A 17,117-nucleotide genomic window follows, 5' to 3' on the forward strand; every position below is an offset into this window, starting at 1 on the left:
CAGTTTAGAAAACTGCTATCTGATCGCTGCCCTCAGTTAGCTTGGCTCCTCAAGTGCGGGGGCGACGACAGAATTATCCTCGGAAAACTCCTCCTCCCGTTCTGCACCGTGGGTGATCTCTTTATCCCACCGCTGCCACCAGGAAGTGTTATTGTATAAATAATACACTGGGTATTTAGGACTGGAACGTGCTTTATTTCAGCCTGGTTGTTTACATAGCCAGTATAGGAGTGTTACATCCTAAAAGTTCCGTCCCACACCCGCCGCGTAAAATCCATCCCAGCACAATTCACGTCACTCATTTTTCACTTCTTCTGCAGCCGAGTAGTCGCAAGAAGGATCACTAGCGCCCTCTACCACCAGGAGGCGGGAGTCATTTAATGACTCATATTTGACACACGCAGCTACGGTATTGTGACGGTCTCAAGCCGTGGTCTTGCGGGTTCCCAGGACCACCAAGAAAGGACATGCTTTGAGCAGTTTGACTCTGTTTATTTTTCAATAAGACCTCAGTCCTGGTCGCTCTTCCGCTCCTCCTCTCCGCTCGCTCGCCGACGCCGCCTCCTTGCCGCCATCTTGGGCCGGGCTACAGCATGCGCTGCCTGTCTGTCGGACAGTCGGCTAACCCTCTCCACAGCTATATTAATAAAACAAAGCTGCTTACTGTTCTTTTTAGCTTACCCGGTATTCAATAGCTCGGACCTTAAATCCTACTGAATAACTCTTAATCTTCTTCCCTTTATGCGATTTCAAATTACCGGTATTGAAATCAGCCTCCTCCATTTTGAAAATGATGACAGGGGAAGTGTCACTCGTGACGTCACAAGTTTGACACGGCAGTAATACTAAGCATGCGCTAATTATTTTGCGAAGCGAGTAATTCAAGGCAGGCGCATACTATATGCCCTGCGGCAATTCAAGAAAATACGGTAAGTCAGCAGCCAATCACAAGAAGGCTGTGGGCTGCAAACTGGACTTTGGACAGTGGTGTTCCAGATGAAGCAGTCATGTGTGTATGTTGTGTGACTTGCATCTCCAATCAATATTAATATGACATCTTTCATGTTTGCTCCTCTGGCCTCCAGCTGTGCAGGTGCAGGTGATGTCAGTCAGAGTTGAAGATTCTCACCTTGTTGCACAAATGTTGTGTCACACAAGCTGCCTTCTAGAAGCTCCTTTGTCTTTTGTGTGGCAGAAAAATGGAGTGAATATAAAGTATGGACCCAAAGTAGAAGTCACCTTGTCACCTGGAGACTACATCACCTGTGCTGCAGAACAAGAACAACATATCAGCATCTCTCCTCCCCTGTGTGAGTGCTTCTTTCTTCTGGAAAAACACAAATCTTTCTCGTTTCTATTCCAACTACAAAGTCCTAAACAACACAAACAAATTGCAATGACCTCCCAGCTGATGAACACGTTTAGCCAGCTGGCAGAAGCAGCAACCAGTCAACACATTTGTTTTTATTCCTGCTTACGTCACACTTGTTGCTAGGTAGACTTCATAGGGCGCTGTGACGGACAGGGAGAGTCGGCAGGAAAACAACACTTTAAAGGCCAACTGAAAGCCACTACTAGCGACCACGCAGTCTGATAGTTTATACATCAATGATGAAATATTAACATTGCAACACATGACAATACGGCCTTTTTAGTTGACTAAATTGCAATTTTAAATTTCCCGCGAGTTTCTTGTTGAAAACGTCGCGGAATGATGACGCATACGCGTGACGTCACGTGTAAGGGGGACGTATTAGCGTAGCACCAAACACGGCTAAAAGTCGTCTCTGTTCATGGCGTAATTACACAGTATTTTGGACATCTGTGTTGCTGAATCTTAAGCAATTTGTTCATTTAATAATGGACAATATAAAGAACAAACCTGTTAGGGGAAAGCGGTGGATTGCAGCTGTCTTTTGCACCGAGACACAGCCGGTGTTTCTTTCTTTGTTGTGAAGCAGAGCGGTCAAGCGAACATGTTTTCTCTATGTCAACCAGCATGTTTTTGTATGGGGAAATTGTGATATATATCTTACCGGAGACATCAGTGGATTATTCATCATCCAGCAGCAGCTGTGAGCTTAGCTTCTCAGCTTCCCTCTGAGACATTGTGTGTTCACCGCAGCCATCCGACCTGGAAGTATGTCTTTACAATCTTTAAAATCTCACTAAAACACTATTAAAACAATAAGCAGATAAGGGATTTTCCATAATTATCCTAGTAAATGTGTCTAATTACATCTGAAACGCTCACACTGCCCTCGCCCGGAGCTGTCGCTTTTTTTTTTTTTTTCCTAGTCCTTCAATATCAATATCCTAATTCACGAATCTTTCATCTTCGCTCAAATTAATGGGGAAATTGTCGCTTTCTCGGTCCCAATTGCTCTTAATGCTGGTGGCTCCCATTAAAAACAATGTGAATATGTGTGGAGCCCTGCAACTCGTGACGTCACGCGCACATACTTCCAGTAAAGGCAGGGCTTTTCTATTAGCGACCAAAAGTTGCAAACTTTATCGTGGATGTTCTCTACTAAATCCTTTTCAGCAAAAATATGGCAATATCGCGAAATGATCAAGTATGACACACAGAATGGACCTGCTATCCCCGTTTAAATAAGAACATCTCATTTCAGTAGGACTTTAATTATTATGAGGCAATAACCTTTCATTGGATCACACTAAATGTTTGAATAAAGCAATTAATTTGTTATTTCTATGAATAGATATTAATTAAATGAGAAGTTCTTTTGTGTGAAGTATGTTACACAGATATTATACGTACATCATGCGTGTATGTTTGGACTTTGGGGTCCCCCTGTGGTCTGGCATTATTGCAAAGTGAGGCAGTGAGCCACCAGATCCAGCAGATGGCGCTGCATGTGTACTGTGATGCACTGTCAAGTGTAATGTGCACTGGCGCCTTGGTGGAGGTCTGCTGCTGCTTTACTGACTCATGTTTTGTCTGTGCTGAAAAGAAGAAGAAGGTGTTTGTTTAAAACTTCTTTGTTCTTCCTCCAGATGTTCTGAAAAGACCCTCAGTGTCTCTGAGTCATGCTGGTGACATATTGGAGGGTCGTCCCCTGACACTGACCTGTGACATCGACAACTTTGACAACTCCTCAGCAACAGTTGATTACTGCTGGTCCAATAAGAAGAATGTGTTTTCAGATGATGAAGTCCTCAGTAAAGGTCGACAACTGGTCTTCAAGTCCTTCAAGTCTTCAGACTCAGCAGAGTATTGGTGTACTGTGGAGAACCAGCTGGGGAAGAAGACATCAGAACCCGTTCGCATTGACGTCCAACGTGAGTACATATCTTTGATATATGTGTTGACACTGATGAGGACAATGTCCTGTCCCTCAGATCTTCCAAGATGGTCCTCTTTGTCCGTCAGTCCGTTTTATGTCATTGTTAGGGGACAGTTGGTTAATCTGACCTGAAGCAGCGATGCTAACCCGGCCGCCAGCTACACCTGGTACAAGGACAACCAAACTCTATCCCAAAAAACACAGAACCATTACAGTTTTACCTCCGTCCAACTTGAAGATGCTGGAACATTCCACTGCATGTCTAAGAATAAACATGGACGTGTTCACTCTTCATCAGTCGTTATAAACCTCCTACGTAAGTACCAAGGTCTGACATGGAAGTACAGTACTCAACAGACATCGACTCAATCCAACATGGAGGTCTAGTTTAGGTACCGAAGTCCAATATGGACATCCCCTGTCCAACATGAATTTCCAATTCAGGTACCCAAGTCCAACATAGATGTCCTCAGTCCAAGATGGTGGTTCTCAGTCCAACATAGAGGTACATTTTAAGTACCAAAGTCCAACGTGGATGTTCTCTTCCAACATTGAGGTCCAGTTTACATACCAAGTTAAACATGGATGTGCTCAGTCCAACATGAAGGTCTTCTGTCCAACACGGAGGTACGGCTTGAATACCCAAGTGCACCCCGCGCCGCCCGATGGTTTGTCGGCCTGCAGAACTGTGTTCCAGGTGTGGGAAAATTGGTAAACTCCTTCATGCCGTCGTACAGTCTTTGGGACCTGCTTCCTGATTTCAACCGCCTCTTTGATCCACCGGTGGAACTTGTTGCTTTCTGTTCTGATGACCTTGGTCACATCACAGTCCATAAGGTGGTTCTCTCTCTTTCAGTGTCTTAAAATGGCTGATTTCATGTTTTCCTGCATTGCTTTCTTTCTTGTTGCCACTTCACTATGTTACTTAGAAGTTACGTTGTTTGGAACAATTGGAACACGAACTGTCCCGCTTCCGAGCCCATCCAAGATTCACGGTATGTTGCTAGGTTAAAGAGTTGTGCCTGCAAGACTGGGAGTTTAAAACTCAATCCCGACAAAAAACGTGGGGAGGATTATAAGTAAAGCAAGAAATGCCTTGGTGAGGGAAAGAATACGTTGAGCGCCAAAAAAGATAAACATCGAAGAGCAGCTACCCGGAAAAAGGAGTGGATTTGAACAATGTTACGCCCTGGACATGGAGACCGAAAGGATCCTAAATGAACATCTACAATGTGAGCACGAGAAGGACTTTAAAACAACGAAACATCGTCGCATCAGAAAACCTGAGAAGCTAACCTCAGTAAGATTTGAGGAAAACCTTGAAAACACAAAGAAATGGGTGACCAACCTCACAGAACGCAAACTAACAGAAACGGAGAGCAGTGTGTTGGCTTGTGGCCTAAACTGCACCACAACCCCGATAAACATTCCATACTGGGATTTCAAAAGAGATAGCATGTCACTAAATAACAAAGCAAGGTGACAACCTGGTTTGCGCAACAAGGTGGCGGGGATACTAAGATCTGCCAAAATGACACACAAAAACAAAAACACTAGTAAGGAAACATTGAAGGCTATACAGTCAATAGCTAAAGACAAAAGTGCTACCCGCAGACCAGGGTAGACCTACGGTCATCATGGACACATAAAACAAATGATAGTCATTCTGGAGGATAAAGACACATATAAAGTATTAAAAATGGACCCTACAGAGGAAAAAAAGAAGAAATTGAATAGTCTACTAAAGCCACCAGTAGACAAGGGGCTTTAGATCTGGTTGAAATAATGTTGTGTTGCGGTGCAAACATTCTCCCAAAATGTGGTTGTCATTGTTGTTTAGTGCGGTCTCACTATATGACACATGTTTATGACCGTGTTGGCGTTGTTCATACGACCACTCTCAGTGTGACATGTATGGCTGTTGACTAATTATGCCCTTTGTTCTCTTGTGAGTAGAATGTTCGAAGTAAAGATGTTTGTCTTTCCGGTCAATGATCAAGACCTATCCTGACTTTATCAATTATAGGCCACTTCACTGTGATGTGCTGCGCTGTGCACGGTAGCTATCGGAAGAATGTATAGCTATCACTCGTCCTAGGGGGGGGACAATTGAAATCAATTTACTTGATATGTCTCAATGGAGACAAGAATTTGTGATTTTGAAGTACTTACAACCCTGCTGACTGCGGACAGACGTTAGCTACTGATGAGGGCATTCCCATTTTTTCCACCTCCCTTCTTCTCCCTGCTTGCTGTCTTTGTTTCGTCCTGTCTACACTTTTTTTAAGCATCTTTCTTTGCGCTGATCTCCAAATCTAAACATCAGACATGGAAATGATCAGCTGGACTCTCGACTCAATTGACAAAATCTTTTCGACGAGGAAAAGATGTTCTGGTTAACCAGACTGCCCTGATGGAACCATTGCTGCGGGGTACGTGAGAGATTCCTGGGATAAATGGAGAATCATGTGTCTCTCAGTTCTTTCCATCGAGGACGTGGAAGACATCTACCTATTTGGAACCGTGATCGCGGGGCACCTTCTGATTGGGTTGGGCATTGCTCTAGTGTATCGTCAAATTCGTAAGACGATGGCAGCCACTCAAGGAGCCCAAAAGCTGTTTGTCTCAATGGAAGGATTGGGCCGGGCTTTGGGATCACAGTCTGGGGCGATTTCTGAACTGAATCAAAAGACGGATCACATCATGGAAAAGCTGGTTGACAGGGAAAAATTGGATATGATGAAACAGACAGGCCATTGTAATGTCTGTTTGCGGGAAAACCAAATCCGAATCTACAATTTGACTCCCTCGAATGGCTTTGATTCAACAACAGGAGCAGGCTGTTCTGAAAACATCCCCCCCAAGGACTCCTCAAACGCTTTTGACCTTCCTCCCTCCTCAACGACATCTGGAGTCGAACTTTCGCTTGCATGTAGAACGGCCCCAGGCCTATGAACACTACATCAACACACCCAAGACAATGGGCATATGCACACAAACACACCCTGCCCTACCCCACGCCTTCACCACCGCTTGATTCCCCTTGGGGTGACGGACGGCTGGCAGCGCTTTGTAGCAGCAGTCGACCTCCGGGGTCCCAATTCCCCCTCCTCTGTTGCGAGTTTTCGTGATCATATGTAACATGTTTATGTGTGCATGGCATGGAGGCATGGGGACCGGTACTTTTTAAAGGCGGTACAGTACCGAATATGATTCATTAGTATCGCGGTACTATACTAATACCGGTATACCGTACAACCCTAATAAACATCATGAGTACATCACATCACATCTGTGTCTCCTGAAGACATCTACTGTATGTCCATGTGTAGGAATGTCCTGGAGAACGATAAACATCATCAGGCTGTTCTGTTCTGCTGTTGTGGTCGTGGGCATCCTGATCATACTGACTCTGGAATTCAGGTAAAAAGTAGGACTGTCACAATGAACACGTTATTGCAGATTAATCCATCATCATTAATCTGATTGAACATTGTAACACAATTAACCCACAAGCAGAAATGTTATTTTGTAAAAACGGATCATGTTTGTGTTAACATGAACATGATGCTAAAGGTGTTTACTGGTTTACTTTACTGGACAAGCTCAGCAGGTCTTATTTATTTTCCAAACGCAGGACGACAACGTCTCCCTCATCCACCGAGGATCCAAATGAGCTCGTCCAGCTTGCAGAGGTGACATCTTGTTGGTTCTGGTGTCATGAATCCAGTCTAACTGTCATCATGTGTCCTCTTGTCAGCAGCTGGATGATGGCGACTATGACGATATTGATGCAGAAGACACGCTGTGACGCCCATCGTGACAAAGTTGTTTTAAAATAGTCCTATTTTCACTTCCTGTGTTGGAATGTCTAACACTGAGAGAAAAGAATATGAATACTTTACTTATGCACAGACAAAGGAACAGAGGATAACCCTCCGACCCACCGAGCATGGCGTTATAATCGATAATATAATTGACATTTGTGGTCTTACAGAAATACATGAACCCACACATCGGAACGGCAATACATTTGATCTGGTTCTGGTTCGGGGTGTTGCAACTTTTAAAGTACTTCTGTGCACCACAGTGATGCCGACCCTTACCTCATAAAATTTGAAGTTCTGACCAGTTTTCAATATTCTGATAATAACCAATGCTTTAGCAATCGTAGAATTAGTGTTGCTAAAACCACAACTCACTCTGGTACTCAATAATGGCAGCGTTCCACAATGATGTGGACTCTTATCGATAGACTTACCAACGACTTTAATGTTTAATGTTGACTTTAATGCCATTGATAACTTAGCACCGCTAAAACTGAAAAAGGCCCCTAAAAGGCACACCCCCTGGTTCACAGTAGAAACCAGAGCTCTTAAACTATCATGCAAAAAGCTTAAACACAAATAACGTGCGACTAAACTCGAGGTTTTCCATCAAGCATGGAGTGATGAATTAACAACTTATTAACACACGCTTACCTTAACTAAAACTAAATATTACTCCAATTTGACCTGCCTCAAAAGACAAGGTTCTAAATATTTGTTTAACACAGTAACATCGCTAACTCAACAAATGTTTATTTTTCCCCAGTAGCTCCACCCACTCGGCTGATGACTTTATGAATTTAATGTACCAATAAAATTGAGTTCATTTGGAAGTAGATTAAGGACAAAATGTCCCAGCTCCGACTAGGTTCTATAAACGCAGATACAAATGTATGCAACAGGGCAAATGCTTTCCAAAATAATATCTCATCTTTTTGAAGAAGTAACGTCAGAAGAACTCTTGCGACTCGTTAATAGGACAAAACAAACACCATGTTGACTCGACCCACTTCCTGGGAAACACATCAAGGAGCTGTTTGTAAAATAAGGACCATCAGTGCTAAATATTATTAACTTGGCACTCTCCTCTGGTACTTTTCCCTTAGCATTCAAAACAGAAGTTATTCATCCTTTGCTTAAAAGACTTAACCTCGATTCTGACCTCCTGTTAAACTACTGGCCAGTGTCGCACCTCTCCTTTATCTCTAAAATCTTCCAAAAAATTGTTGCAAAAACCGCTAAATGAATAATTATCGTTTAACAACCTTTGTGAACCATGTTAGTCTGGGTGGACTACTCTTCAATTCATCAGTTTGTGATGTCCCGGCAATGTCGATTAGTCTTCATGCCAGGTGTTGTCTTCCCAATGACCCGGGCTCTTACATTATCATAAATGTCACAATTAAATAAGTGTACTCACACGGCATCCATCGCAGCCGGTCACCCAGGAGGGCGGCCCCCCACATATGCGGTCCCTTCCCAAAGTTTCTTCTTTTTGTCATCCAAGGCTTTTGGAGTTTTTCAGGGTTTTGGGAGTATGGGTTCAGATCTGCGGATATCATAGTGTTTTTTGAAGTCCTTTGAGAGACTTAAGGGCTATGACAGTAATAATTCATTGGACAAACCGAGTCAAAAAACAATGTCATTGAAATTATCCGTTTTCCATTTATTGTAATTGGACAGAAAGTGGAACAGGTTTCTTGACACCTAGATGTAAAAGAGAAATTGTTCTTTCCAAACTGCCGACTGCCTTGCTCTCCGCTAGCCGGGAACTTAGCTGCGGGGGTGGTGGGTGAGGTACAACATTCAACCTATCAAGATTAAACTCAGAACCCACAGTTCAAATGTAAAAAAAAAAATCATATTTGATGAGAATGTATTGTTTTGGTTAAATTAGGTTAAAAATAGAGTTGGGCAATATGGTAAAAAAAAAAGACATATTAAGATATGATGTATGTATATAAATGAAATCACTATTTTGTCATGTTTAAATGTTAGAATTGTTAGTAAGTTGACTGGGACACCGGCTGTTGTTGGTCCAGTCTGAAGCTAGCAGAGGTCCAGACCGAACTTCAGCTAGCTTCAGACAGGACCTCCTGCTGGCTACAGACTGAACAACCTACAGCCGACGTCCCGGATGACTTCCGCCTTGGCCTACTATCTTCAGATTTTGGTGCTTTGTTTCCTGTTAATTATTGTTCAAATTTGTCACTTTTGGGGTTTAAATAAATGTTTGTATACAGTTAAATGTTAGAAAAAGTGTGTAAATTGTGTGTGAATTATCAAAAAACTTTCAGATCTCTTTTATTTAATTGAGTAGTTGAGAGCTGTCCTTCTTCAACCAAGCAAGGTCTTGGGGAATTCCGCTGTGTACATTGGAATGCGACGAGAGGGGTTTTCTTTTGTCCTCAAAGACCTGCCGAAGCCGAGACCAGGAGGAGCTCGGGCCCGAGGCATCGTCTTTCTTTTGTCTTCAATGTGACCGAAAACAATGACTGTTTATATACTCCCCATTCCTGTTTTGCCGAAGCTGAAACCAGGACGAGCCCAAGCCCGAGGCATCGTCTTTCTTTTGTCTTCAATGTGACCGAAAACAATGACTGTTTATATACTCCCCATTCCTGTTCTGCTGAGACCAGGACGAGGCCGGACCCGAGACATCGTCTTCTTTTGTCTTCAATGTGACCGACAACAGTGACTGTGTGTATGCTCCCCATTCCTGTTTTGACATGTGTTGTTGCGTAAACATTGAATATCTAAATAAAAGAGGAGACGAAAACCTTTTCGTCAGAACTTGGTGCAGGAACTGTGCAAGGTGTACAGAGGCCATGTCTCTCCTCAGATCTGAGTCCAAATTTAACTCCGTCTCTGTTTGATTCTTTGCCTTTTTGTCTTGTTTAATAGATGTCAACAGTGTTTGAACCTGACAGTTTACAACTGCGTGCCTTGCCATCCTCGGTTGGAAAGTCCGGTTTACAAAGGTTACATTACCTTCACCTGAGGCGGGTGTGACAGCATTCTCCACTTTCTTTACTTGAAGAAGAAGAAAAAGAAAAAATTGCTTATTATTTTATTGAAGTTTTTTATTGTGGTTATGATTACATGTCCATCACAATATACTGTATATATGTGTTGTTTAAATTGTTATAAATATATGATCAGTATCGTCTTGAACAGGAAATACTTTGCATCCCTAATAAAATAAAAGATAATAACTTTGGTGTCTTTCTGTTTCAGGCTGACATTAACCATAAATATATATCTGTATAATATTAGTATCACTATTACTAATACAGTGCTACAAACTTACTATTAAATTAAAAGTACGTTAGCAGATGAAGAAAATTGTTGTGAAGAGAAAAAGAGAAAGGAAGAAAAAAATAAGAAGTCATTTAGTGGCAGTAAATCCATCTTTAACACCATCGTCATCATCATGGTAAACAACATGGAAGGAAGGATTTAAGGTAGAAGGATGAGCAGAAGAGAGATACAGAATGTTGCACACATGAGTTAGTAATTAATAATTGTCGTGAGATAAAATTGGATGGGAAAAAAAAAAGATAACAAGATTGTTGAGCAAAGACAGAATAAAACGGCGTCATGATGACGTCATCGCGGCTAGCACACTTACCCTCCATTCGGTCCTTTTGGCACTAAAAAAAGGGAGCCACGACCCCCACCAGCGCCCACAGCGTGGTACAGCAGGTCGTCGGCAAGGCGAAGGAGTGAGAAACCATGATTGTTGTCCCACAAAAAGAGGACTTTGTCGAGAAAGTGTTGTCAATTGGCGATGCTAGCTTAGCATCAGTGGCTGCTGCCGAGCCCGCTTGTCACTGTAGCCCCGCCCACTAAGCCCAGGCGTCACGTGATTGGTTGTAAGGCAAGTGTTTGTGATTGGTCGAGCCGGCTGCCATTCAGTGTTATATTAAAAAAAAAAACGAGCAGAATAGTCGTTTAATCCGCATTCTAATGCTAATAAGTGTATTTACATTTGAATCTTCAACATCAGATTAGAGTTTGCCGTCAAAGTTTGTCAATTTGAATATAATTTATGACATTTATCACGTTTGGAATTGCATATTAGCTGAGTGTGATCCAATCCAATCCACTTTATTTATATAGCACATTTAAACAACAATAACGTTTCCAAAGTGCTGCACAGCCATGTTAAAAACAATATTTAAAAATAAAAAACAAAAAAAAAAACATTATGCTCCACCAATGACTGAATAAAACAAAAAATAAATAAAAATAAAACCAATAAAAACAAATAAGATTAAAAACTATTTTAAAGGGTAAAATCAATTAAAACAGTAAAATAAAAATCAATTGTGCTGTATTATTATTTCCTATGAATGACAAAATTGATTTGGTGAATTTACAAAAAACATATATATGTACGTTCAAACATCTACCTTGTGTGAGGTTGAAAAGTAGAACTTGAAATAGAAACACGTGTTGGTGTTATTAAGATTTGTGTGCTAATGAGTGACATCTTAAAGCCCTCTTTTGCTTGCCTTAAAGCAGGGGTCGGCAACCCAAAATGTTGAAAGAACCATATTGGACTACAAGTACAGAAAAGTAATCTGTCTGGAGCCGCAAAAATGAAAAGACTTATAAAAGTGTTATAATGATGGCAACACATGATGTAAGTGGCTCATTAGCTATACTAGCCTACTATCAAAATGTGTGTCAGGCTGACGCAAATCTACGTTGACAGAAATGTTGAAATGTAATATTTATTCTACACATTTTTACAACATTGGAAAACATTAGTAAAACTCCTGGCAACTGACCAAAGGTATAGCTGTGTGTGTCCAAGTTAAAGGAAACAACAGGCTGTCTTCTTCTAATGAATTTATTACAATCTTTACAAGCTGGGTCACGTTTGCTGTGGTCTGGAACAACACGGCACACAAACAAAGTATCAGAAATGCGGCCAAGATTACATACAGATAACGTGTCATGAGACATGGAAAAATAAACTAAATACACAGAGGACATAAGTAAAGGAAATTAAATATACCTACAAACAAGGCATAATGATGCAATATGTACATACAACTAGCCTAAATAGCATGTTAGCATCGATTAGCTTGAAGTCAGGCAGTGACCAAATATGCCTGATTAGCACTCCAACAAGTCAATAACATCAACAAAGCTCATCTTTGTGCATTCACGCACAGCATAAAACGTTTGGTGGACAACATGAGACGAAGAAGGAGTGGCATAAAACACGTCCTTCTGTGGCGGCGTGGGAGAAAGTTGTACATGTAAACCAACTGTTGAGTCAAAGTCCAGACAACGGTGAGTTCAAGGGCCGCTGAAATTAGTAGGAACAAATGGTGCTTGCCAATGAAACACAAACACAAACATTTTAAAAGGTGGGCTTTCTAACAATTAGGAAGGTTTGTGTCTGTCATGATCTTTGGTTTGTGATCATGTTTTGGTTATGTTCTGCTGGTTTTTGGACTGTTTTAGTTCCTGTTTGCGCACCCTGGTTTGTTTTAGTTTCCATGACAACTCATTGGTTTCACCTGACTCATTTGGACTCACGCACCTGTTGTCAATCACACCATTTGAGCCTGTAGTTGCCAGGTAGTCGGCCTGGCGACACTGACATCATTCATGCTCTGCACTAATGATACACCCCTGCTACTCTGTTTTTGCGCTGTCTATGCCATAGATTCATGCTCTGTATTTTATGCCAAGTAAGTTTTGTTTTTTCATGTCCATAGTTTATGTTATAGTATTAGTTTTTTTTTGTGCCTCCGCTGTGAGCGCTTTTTGTTTATACTTTTAATTGTAGAAATGAAAAGATGTCATTACCTTCACGTGGTGTCCAGTCAAGTCGCTTTGCACCACGGGAAAACAAACCGCACCATAGTCCACGTCTTGACAGTGTCGTGTTTGTGCTCCTACAGAAACCAGATCACAACAAAAAACATATTTTTCACCCCATTTTTTTCCCATTTCAACACATTTTTTTCGAAAAGGCTCCATGAAACCACCAGGGCGCCGCTCAAGAGCCGCATGTGGCTCTAGAGCCGCAGGTTGCTGACCCCCGCCTTAACGCCTCAGGCATGTTTTTAAAAGTGCGTTGAAGTTCTTAGAGGAACCTGCAACGAAAATAACACAGAAAAGTGCATTTCATGAGTGGGTTTTATTCCTGCATGTCAATAAGATAAAGAAGAAGAAGGCCACTTCTTCTTCTTTATTTCTTTGAACGTCATGACCACTTCCTTCTTGCGACCTGTGGACGCACACATTTCTACTTGTTCACTTACTCCAATATGAGTCTGAAGACCGGGTTGGTGGTCCTCCTTCTCTGCATGCCAGGTACTAAACATCTACTTTTTGATTTGGTTAAATTCCTGACTCTGATTGATAAAACATTGCTTTCCTACATAGACTCTCTGCATGTATATATATATATATATTTTTTACCAGTAATGTCAGCTAAATGTGCACATTTTCAGTGAAACATTCTTAATTAACATAATTCATGAAGGAAAAGAAACTATAAAAGGACAAACTTTCAAGCTAATTCATGTTGCGTCTGCTCTGAAGTGGACTTTTTGACGTGCAAGTTGAGAATTGTGCTCACACACTTCCTGAGATAGTCAACATCTTCTCAGTCATTGCAATCAAGTGTTAAGCGGCCAACAGGCGTGGAGGAAAGAAGCAAATGTTCATATTAAGTATATATATATATATATATATATATATATATGTAAATATATATATATATATATACATGCCTTAAGGAAGGGCTCATATTTTTGAGCACCAAGGCAAACATTTTCTTTCGGGGCAAATATATATATATTTATATATAAATTATCGTGTTAATTTTAAATGTGCTCAAAATTTTCAAAAGCTACTGTTGTGTCTGACCAGCTTTTCCTCCCAGGGAATTTAAGTCACTGGTCAATCCCAAGTTCTTTCGGTGACATATATGCTGAGTAAGAAGGACCATCAAGACAGAGTAGAAATATTATCTAGTTTTACTGAAGCTACAGGAGAACAGCCCAGACAATATTCACTATGCTAGGTAAAACAGTGTTGGAGTGTGAACGCGACGCCATCATTCAATTTGGAATATCTCCTAAAAAATGTTCTGGGTTCTAGATCTATATATTTAAAGACAAATATTTGTGTTTTTGTTCAGAAATAATATCAGCCTGTCAGATTTTTTTTTGTGATGCCTTTATATATATTTTTACATTTTTAAAGAGAGAAGTATTTTTTAAGTTATATACATTTACATGTACTAAGTACATTATTTTTGTAACAGCCCGATAAGCAGCACGGTTAAAGTATTAGTAATATATCTGAATGAAGTAGTCATCTTTATTGTCAGTTAGCACATGCCTAAAATATGACACAACTCTTAAGTCCTTTGGCTGAATTAGAACCACTGAATATGTTTACACTAAATAATCTGATTAGTCGACTAAACTTTAAAATAATTGAATTGAATTAAATAATTATTAGTTGTGATGTGTGAAGTACTTGATGAAGTATTTGATGAAGTACTTGTGATGTTGTGTGTTTCAGGGCTGCTCAGTGCTGAGTGGGGGGGGACCTATACTGAGAAGGAGATCTGTGCATTTAAAGGATCCACTGTAAAGCTTCAGTGCAAATTTAAGTTCCCGCCCACAGAAGACGGGCGTGAGATCAAGGTCAAGGAAACATTTTGGTTCACCAAAGCTTCGCCTGAAGATCTGAGACTGGACCCTGAGTACTTTGGTGGTGTGCAGTCTGAGTGTCATGGCAACATCTGCAGTCCGACCATCGCAGACGTGAGACGGACTGACGACTACACGTTCAGATTCACAACTGACCATTCCAGAGGAGACTTCATCGTCACGCCTGGTGTCAAAGTGACCGTCACTGGTACTGCTTTCCATGAAACACATTTCCACCAAACTCAGTCTAGTTTGAGGTCAGGAAGTCCAAGTGCTGATTGTCTGCTGTGAGTAGGCGGGGCCAACCACAGTGACATCTTCTTTTTGCTCTTCTTCACATTCTGGAAATGACCATTTGCTGAGTCTGAGTCTGCACTGAGTCTGACTTACTACAACTGTACTTGGTACCCTGACCAGTTATTTTAGTACCTTTCACAACTTATGAGACCAGAAACTGATCCAAACTGTACTGGCTTTGGTGGAAGTGGAGAATAGGACTTTTATTTTGAAATGATTTAAGTTCTCCTTTCATTCCAGATCTGAAAGTAGAAGTGTCTTCAAGTCCTAGGTATGAAGATGACAAATATTGGTATGATCTGAAGTGTGTCAGCGACACCTGCAGTCTTAGGTCTCCTTCTTCATACGTCTGGTATAAGAATGGAGAGAAAATCCAAAATGCAAAGTCCCAAGTGTACACAGTAGAGCATGACTCCAAAAACAGTTACTCCTGTGCTGTGAGAGGACACGAGCAAGCTGTGTCTCCTCCAGAGTGTGAGTGGACTCTTCAGTCTTCTGCTGCACGTCACTTGTAACTTTGTGCTGACTCAGCTCAATGCTTCTTCTGTCTTTCAGGTGTGGTGTACAGCTCATGTAAGGTGGTGGTTTACCACAAGAGACACATCTGTGCCATCCAAGGATCATCAGTGGACATTACCTGTGAATACACGAGCTATGAATATACCAAGAACAAACTCTGGTTCCGTACAAATTCTAGTCACTGGAGGAACCCCTCCATGACTGAAGATCTGCAGTCAGACCCTCAGTATGAAGGTCGTCTTGAGTTACCTTCAGAGTCTTATAAAAAAAGCACACTGAGAATAAAACATGTGAGGCAGAGTGATTCTGCCGAGTACCGCTTCAAATTCACCACTAATGATGGTTTTGAATGGAGGAGTATTTTACCTGGAAGCACCTTGACAGTCGCAGGTATGAACACACCTGACCAAACATGCCCAATAATACAACTATATTACAATGAATACTTTGGATTAGATTACAAAATAGATATATTATGTACAATACTGTATATTACATTATGTTTGATTGTTTTGCCAAGTCACTAATCTTTTCTAGTGTTTGAATGCGGGTCAGATGTAATTTTACTTTGAAATACTGTATTTCCTTGAATTGCCACCGGGGCGCTAATTAATTTAAAACCTCTTGTCACTCCGGCACTTACCAAAGGCATGCAGTAAAAATATGAGTGTAATGTAAGGATTCAATCATGAAAAGCACATTTAATAAAAATAACGTTATTATGGTCTTACCTTATAAATGAAGTCCATGCGCAGCTCCTTCTGATTAAAAGCATTGATAACTTGTTTATAGAAGTCTTCCTTATCTTTCTTCAGTTTTAAAAGTCTCTCTGTCTCGATGGAAATCTTCCTTTATTACCTCCTGCTTCGATTGAAAGTCCAGTTTAGAAAACTGCTATCAGACCGCTGCTATCTGTTAGCCTGGCTCCTCAAGTGCGGGGGCGATGACAGAATTATCCTCGGTAAACTCCCCCTCCCGTTCTGTGCCGTGGGTGATCTCTTTATCCCACCTCTGCCACCAGGAAGTGTTATTTTATAAATAATACACTGGGTATTTAGGACTGGAACATGCTTTATTTCAGCCCGGTTGTTTACATAGCCAGCATAGGAGTGTTACATCCTAAAAGTTCCATCGCGCACTCGCCGCGTAAAATCCATCCCAGCACAATTCACGTCACTCATTTTTCACTTCTTCTGCAGCCGAGTAGTCGCCAGAAGGCTCACTAGCGCCCTCTACCACCAGGAGGCGGGAGTCATTTAATGACTCATATTTGACACACGCAGCTACGGTATTATGACGGTCTCAAGCCGTGGTCTTGCGGGTTCCCAGGACCACCAAGAAAGGACATGGCTTGATCAGTTTGACTCTGTTTATTTTTCAACAAGACCTCAGAGGTCCTGGTCGCTCATCCGCTTCTCCTCTCCGCTTGCAAGCCGACGCTGCCTCCTCGCCGCCATCTTGGGCCGGGCTAGAGC

At 41.5% G+C, this 17,117-nt stretch overlaps 2 protein-coding genes and 1 long non-coding RNA gene across 4 annotated transcripts in view; 2 read left to right on the forward strand and 1 right to left on the reverse strand.

Annotated features, from left to right (window-relative positions):
* LOC133562016 (uncharacterized) overlaps window positions 1-17,117 on the forward strand; it is a 69,913-nt gene that overhangs the window by 14,466 nt on the left and 38,330 nt on the right. The window contains exons 6-11 of the mRNA XM_061915846.1: window positions 1,086-1,099; window positions 1,196-1,310; window positions 3,019-3,303; window positions 14,696-15,034; window positions 15,364-15,597; window positions 15,679-16,032. Of these exons, the coding sequence (XP_061771830.1) occupies window positions 1,086-1,099; window positions 1,196-1,310; window positions 3,019-3,303; window positions 14,696-15,034; window positions 15,364-15,597; window positions 15,679-16,032 (1,341 nt within the window). The remainder of the gene's footprint in view (window positions 1-1,085; window positions 1,100-1,195; window positions 1,311-3,018; window positions 3,304-14,695; window positions 15,035-15,363; window positions 15,598-15,678; window positions 16,033-17,117) is intronic.
* On the forward strand, window positions 1,089-9,995 carry LOC133561675 (uncharacterized). Of its 2 annotated transcripts, none has more exons than XM_061915125.1 (5): window positions 1,089-1,310; window positions 3,019-3,303; window positions 6,641-6,731; window positions 6,946-7,003; window positions 7,069-9,995. In XM_061915125.1, exons 1-5 carry the CDS (start codon window positions 1,103-1,105, stop codon window positions 7,117-7,119), a joined length of 693 nt encoding a protein of 230 aa, XP_061771109.1. In that variant the 5' UTR covers window positions 1,089-1,102; the 3' UTR covers window positions 7,120-9,995. The 2 variants fall into 2 exon arrangements, with proteins under 2 accessions (XP_061771109.1, XP_061771118.1); XM_061915134.1 differs by having other exon boundaries at window positions 7,072-9,995.
* On the reverse strand, window positions 9,427-10,975 carry LOC133561687 (uncharacterized). The gene is made up of 2 exons (XR_009808757.1): window positions 10,767-10,975; window positions 9,427-10,168 (listed from the first exon to the last, which is right to left on the reverse strand). It is a non-coding gene; the product is annotated as an uncharacterized LOC133561687 (long non-coding RNA).

Source organism: Nerophis ophidion, linkage group LG01 (assembly GCF_033978795.1).
Source record: "Nerophis ophidion isolate RoL-2023_Sa linkage group LG01, RoL_Noph_v1.0, whole genome shotgun sequence".
Lineage (NCBI taxonomy): Eukaryota > Metazoa > Chordata > Actinopteri > Syngnathiformes > Syngnathidae > Nerophis > Nerophis ophidion.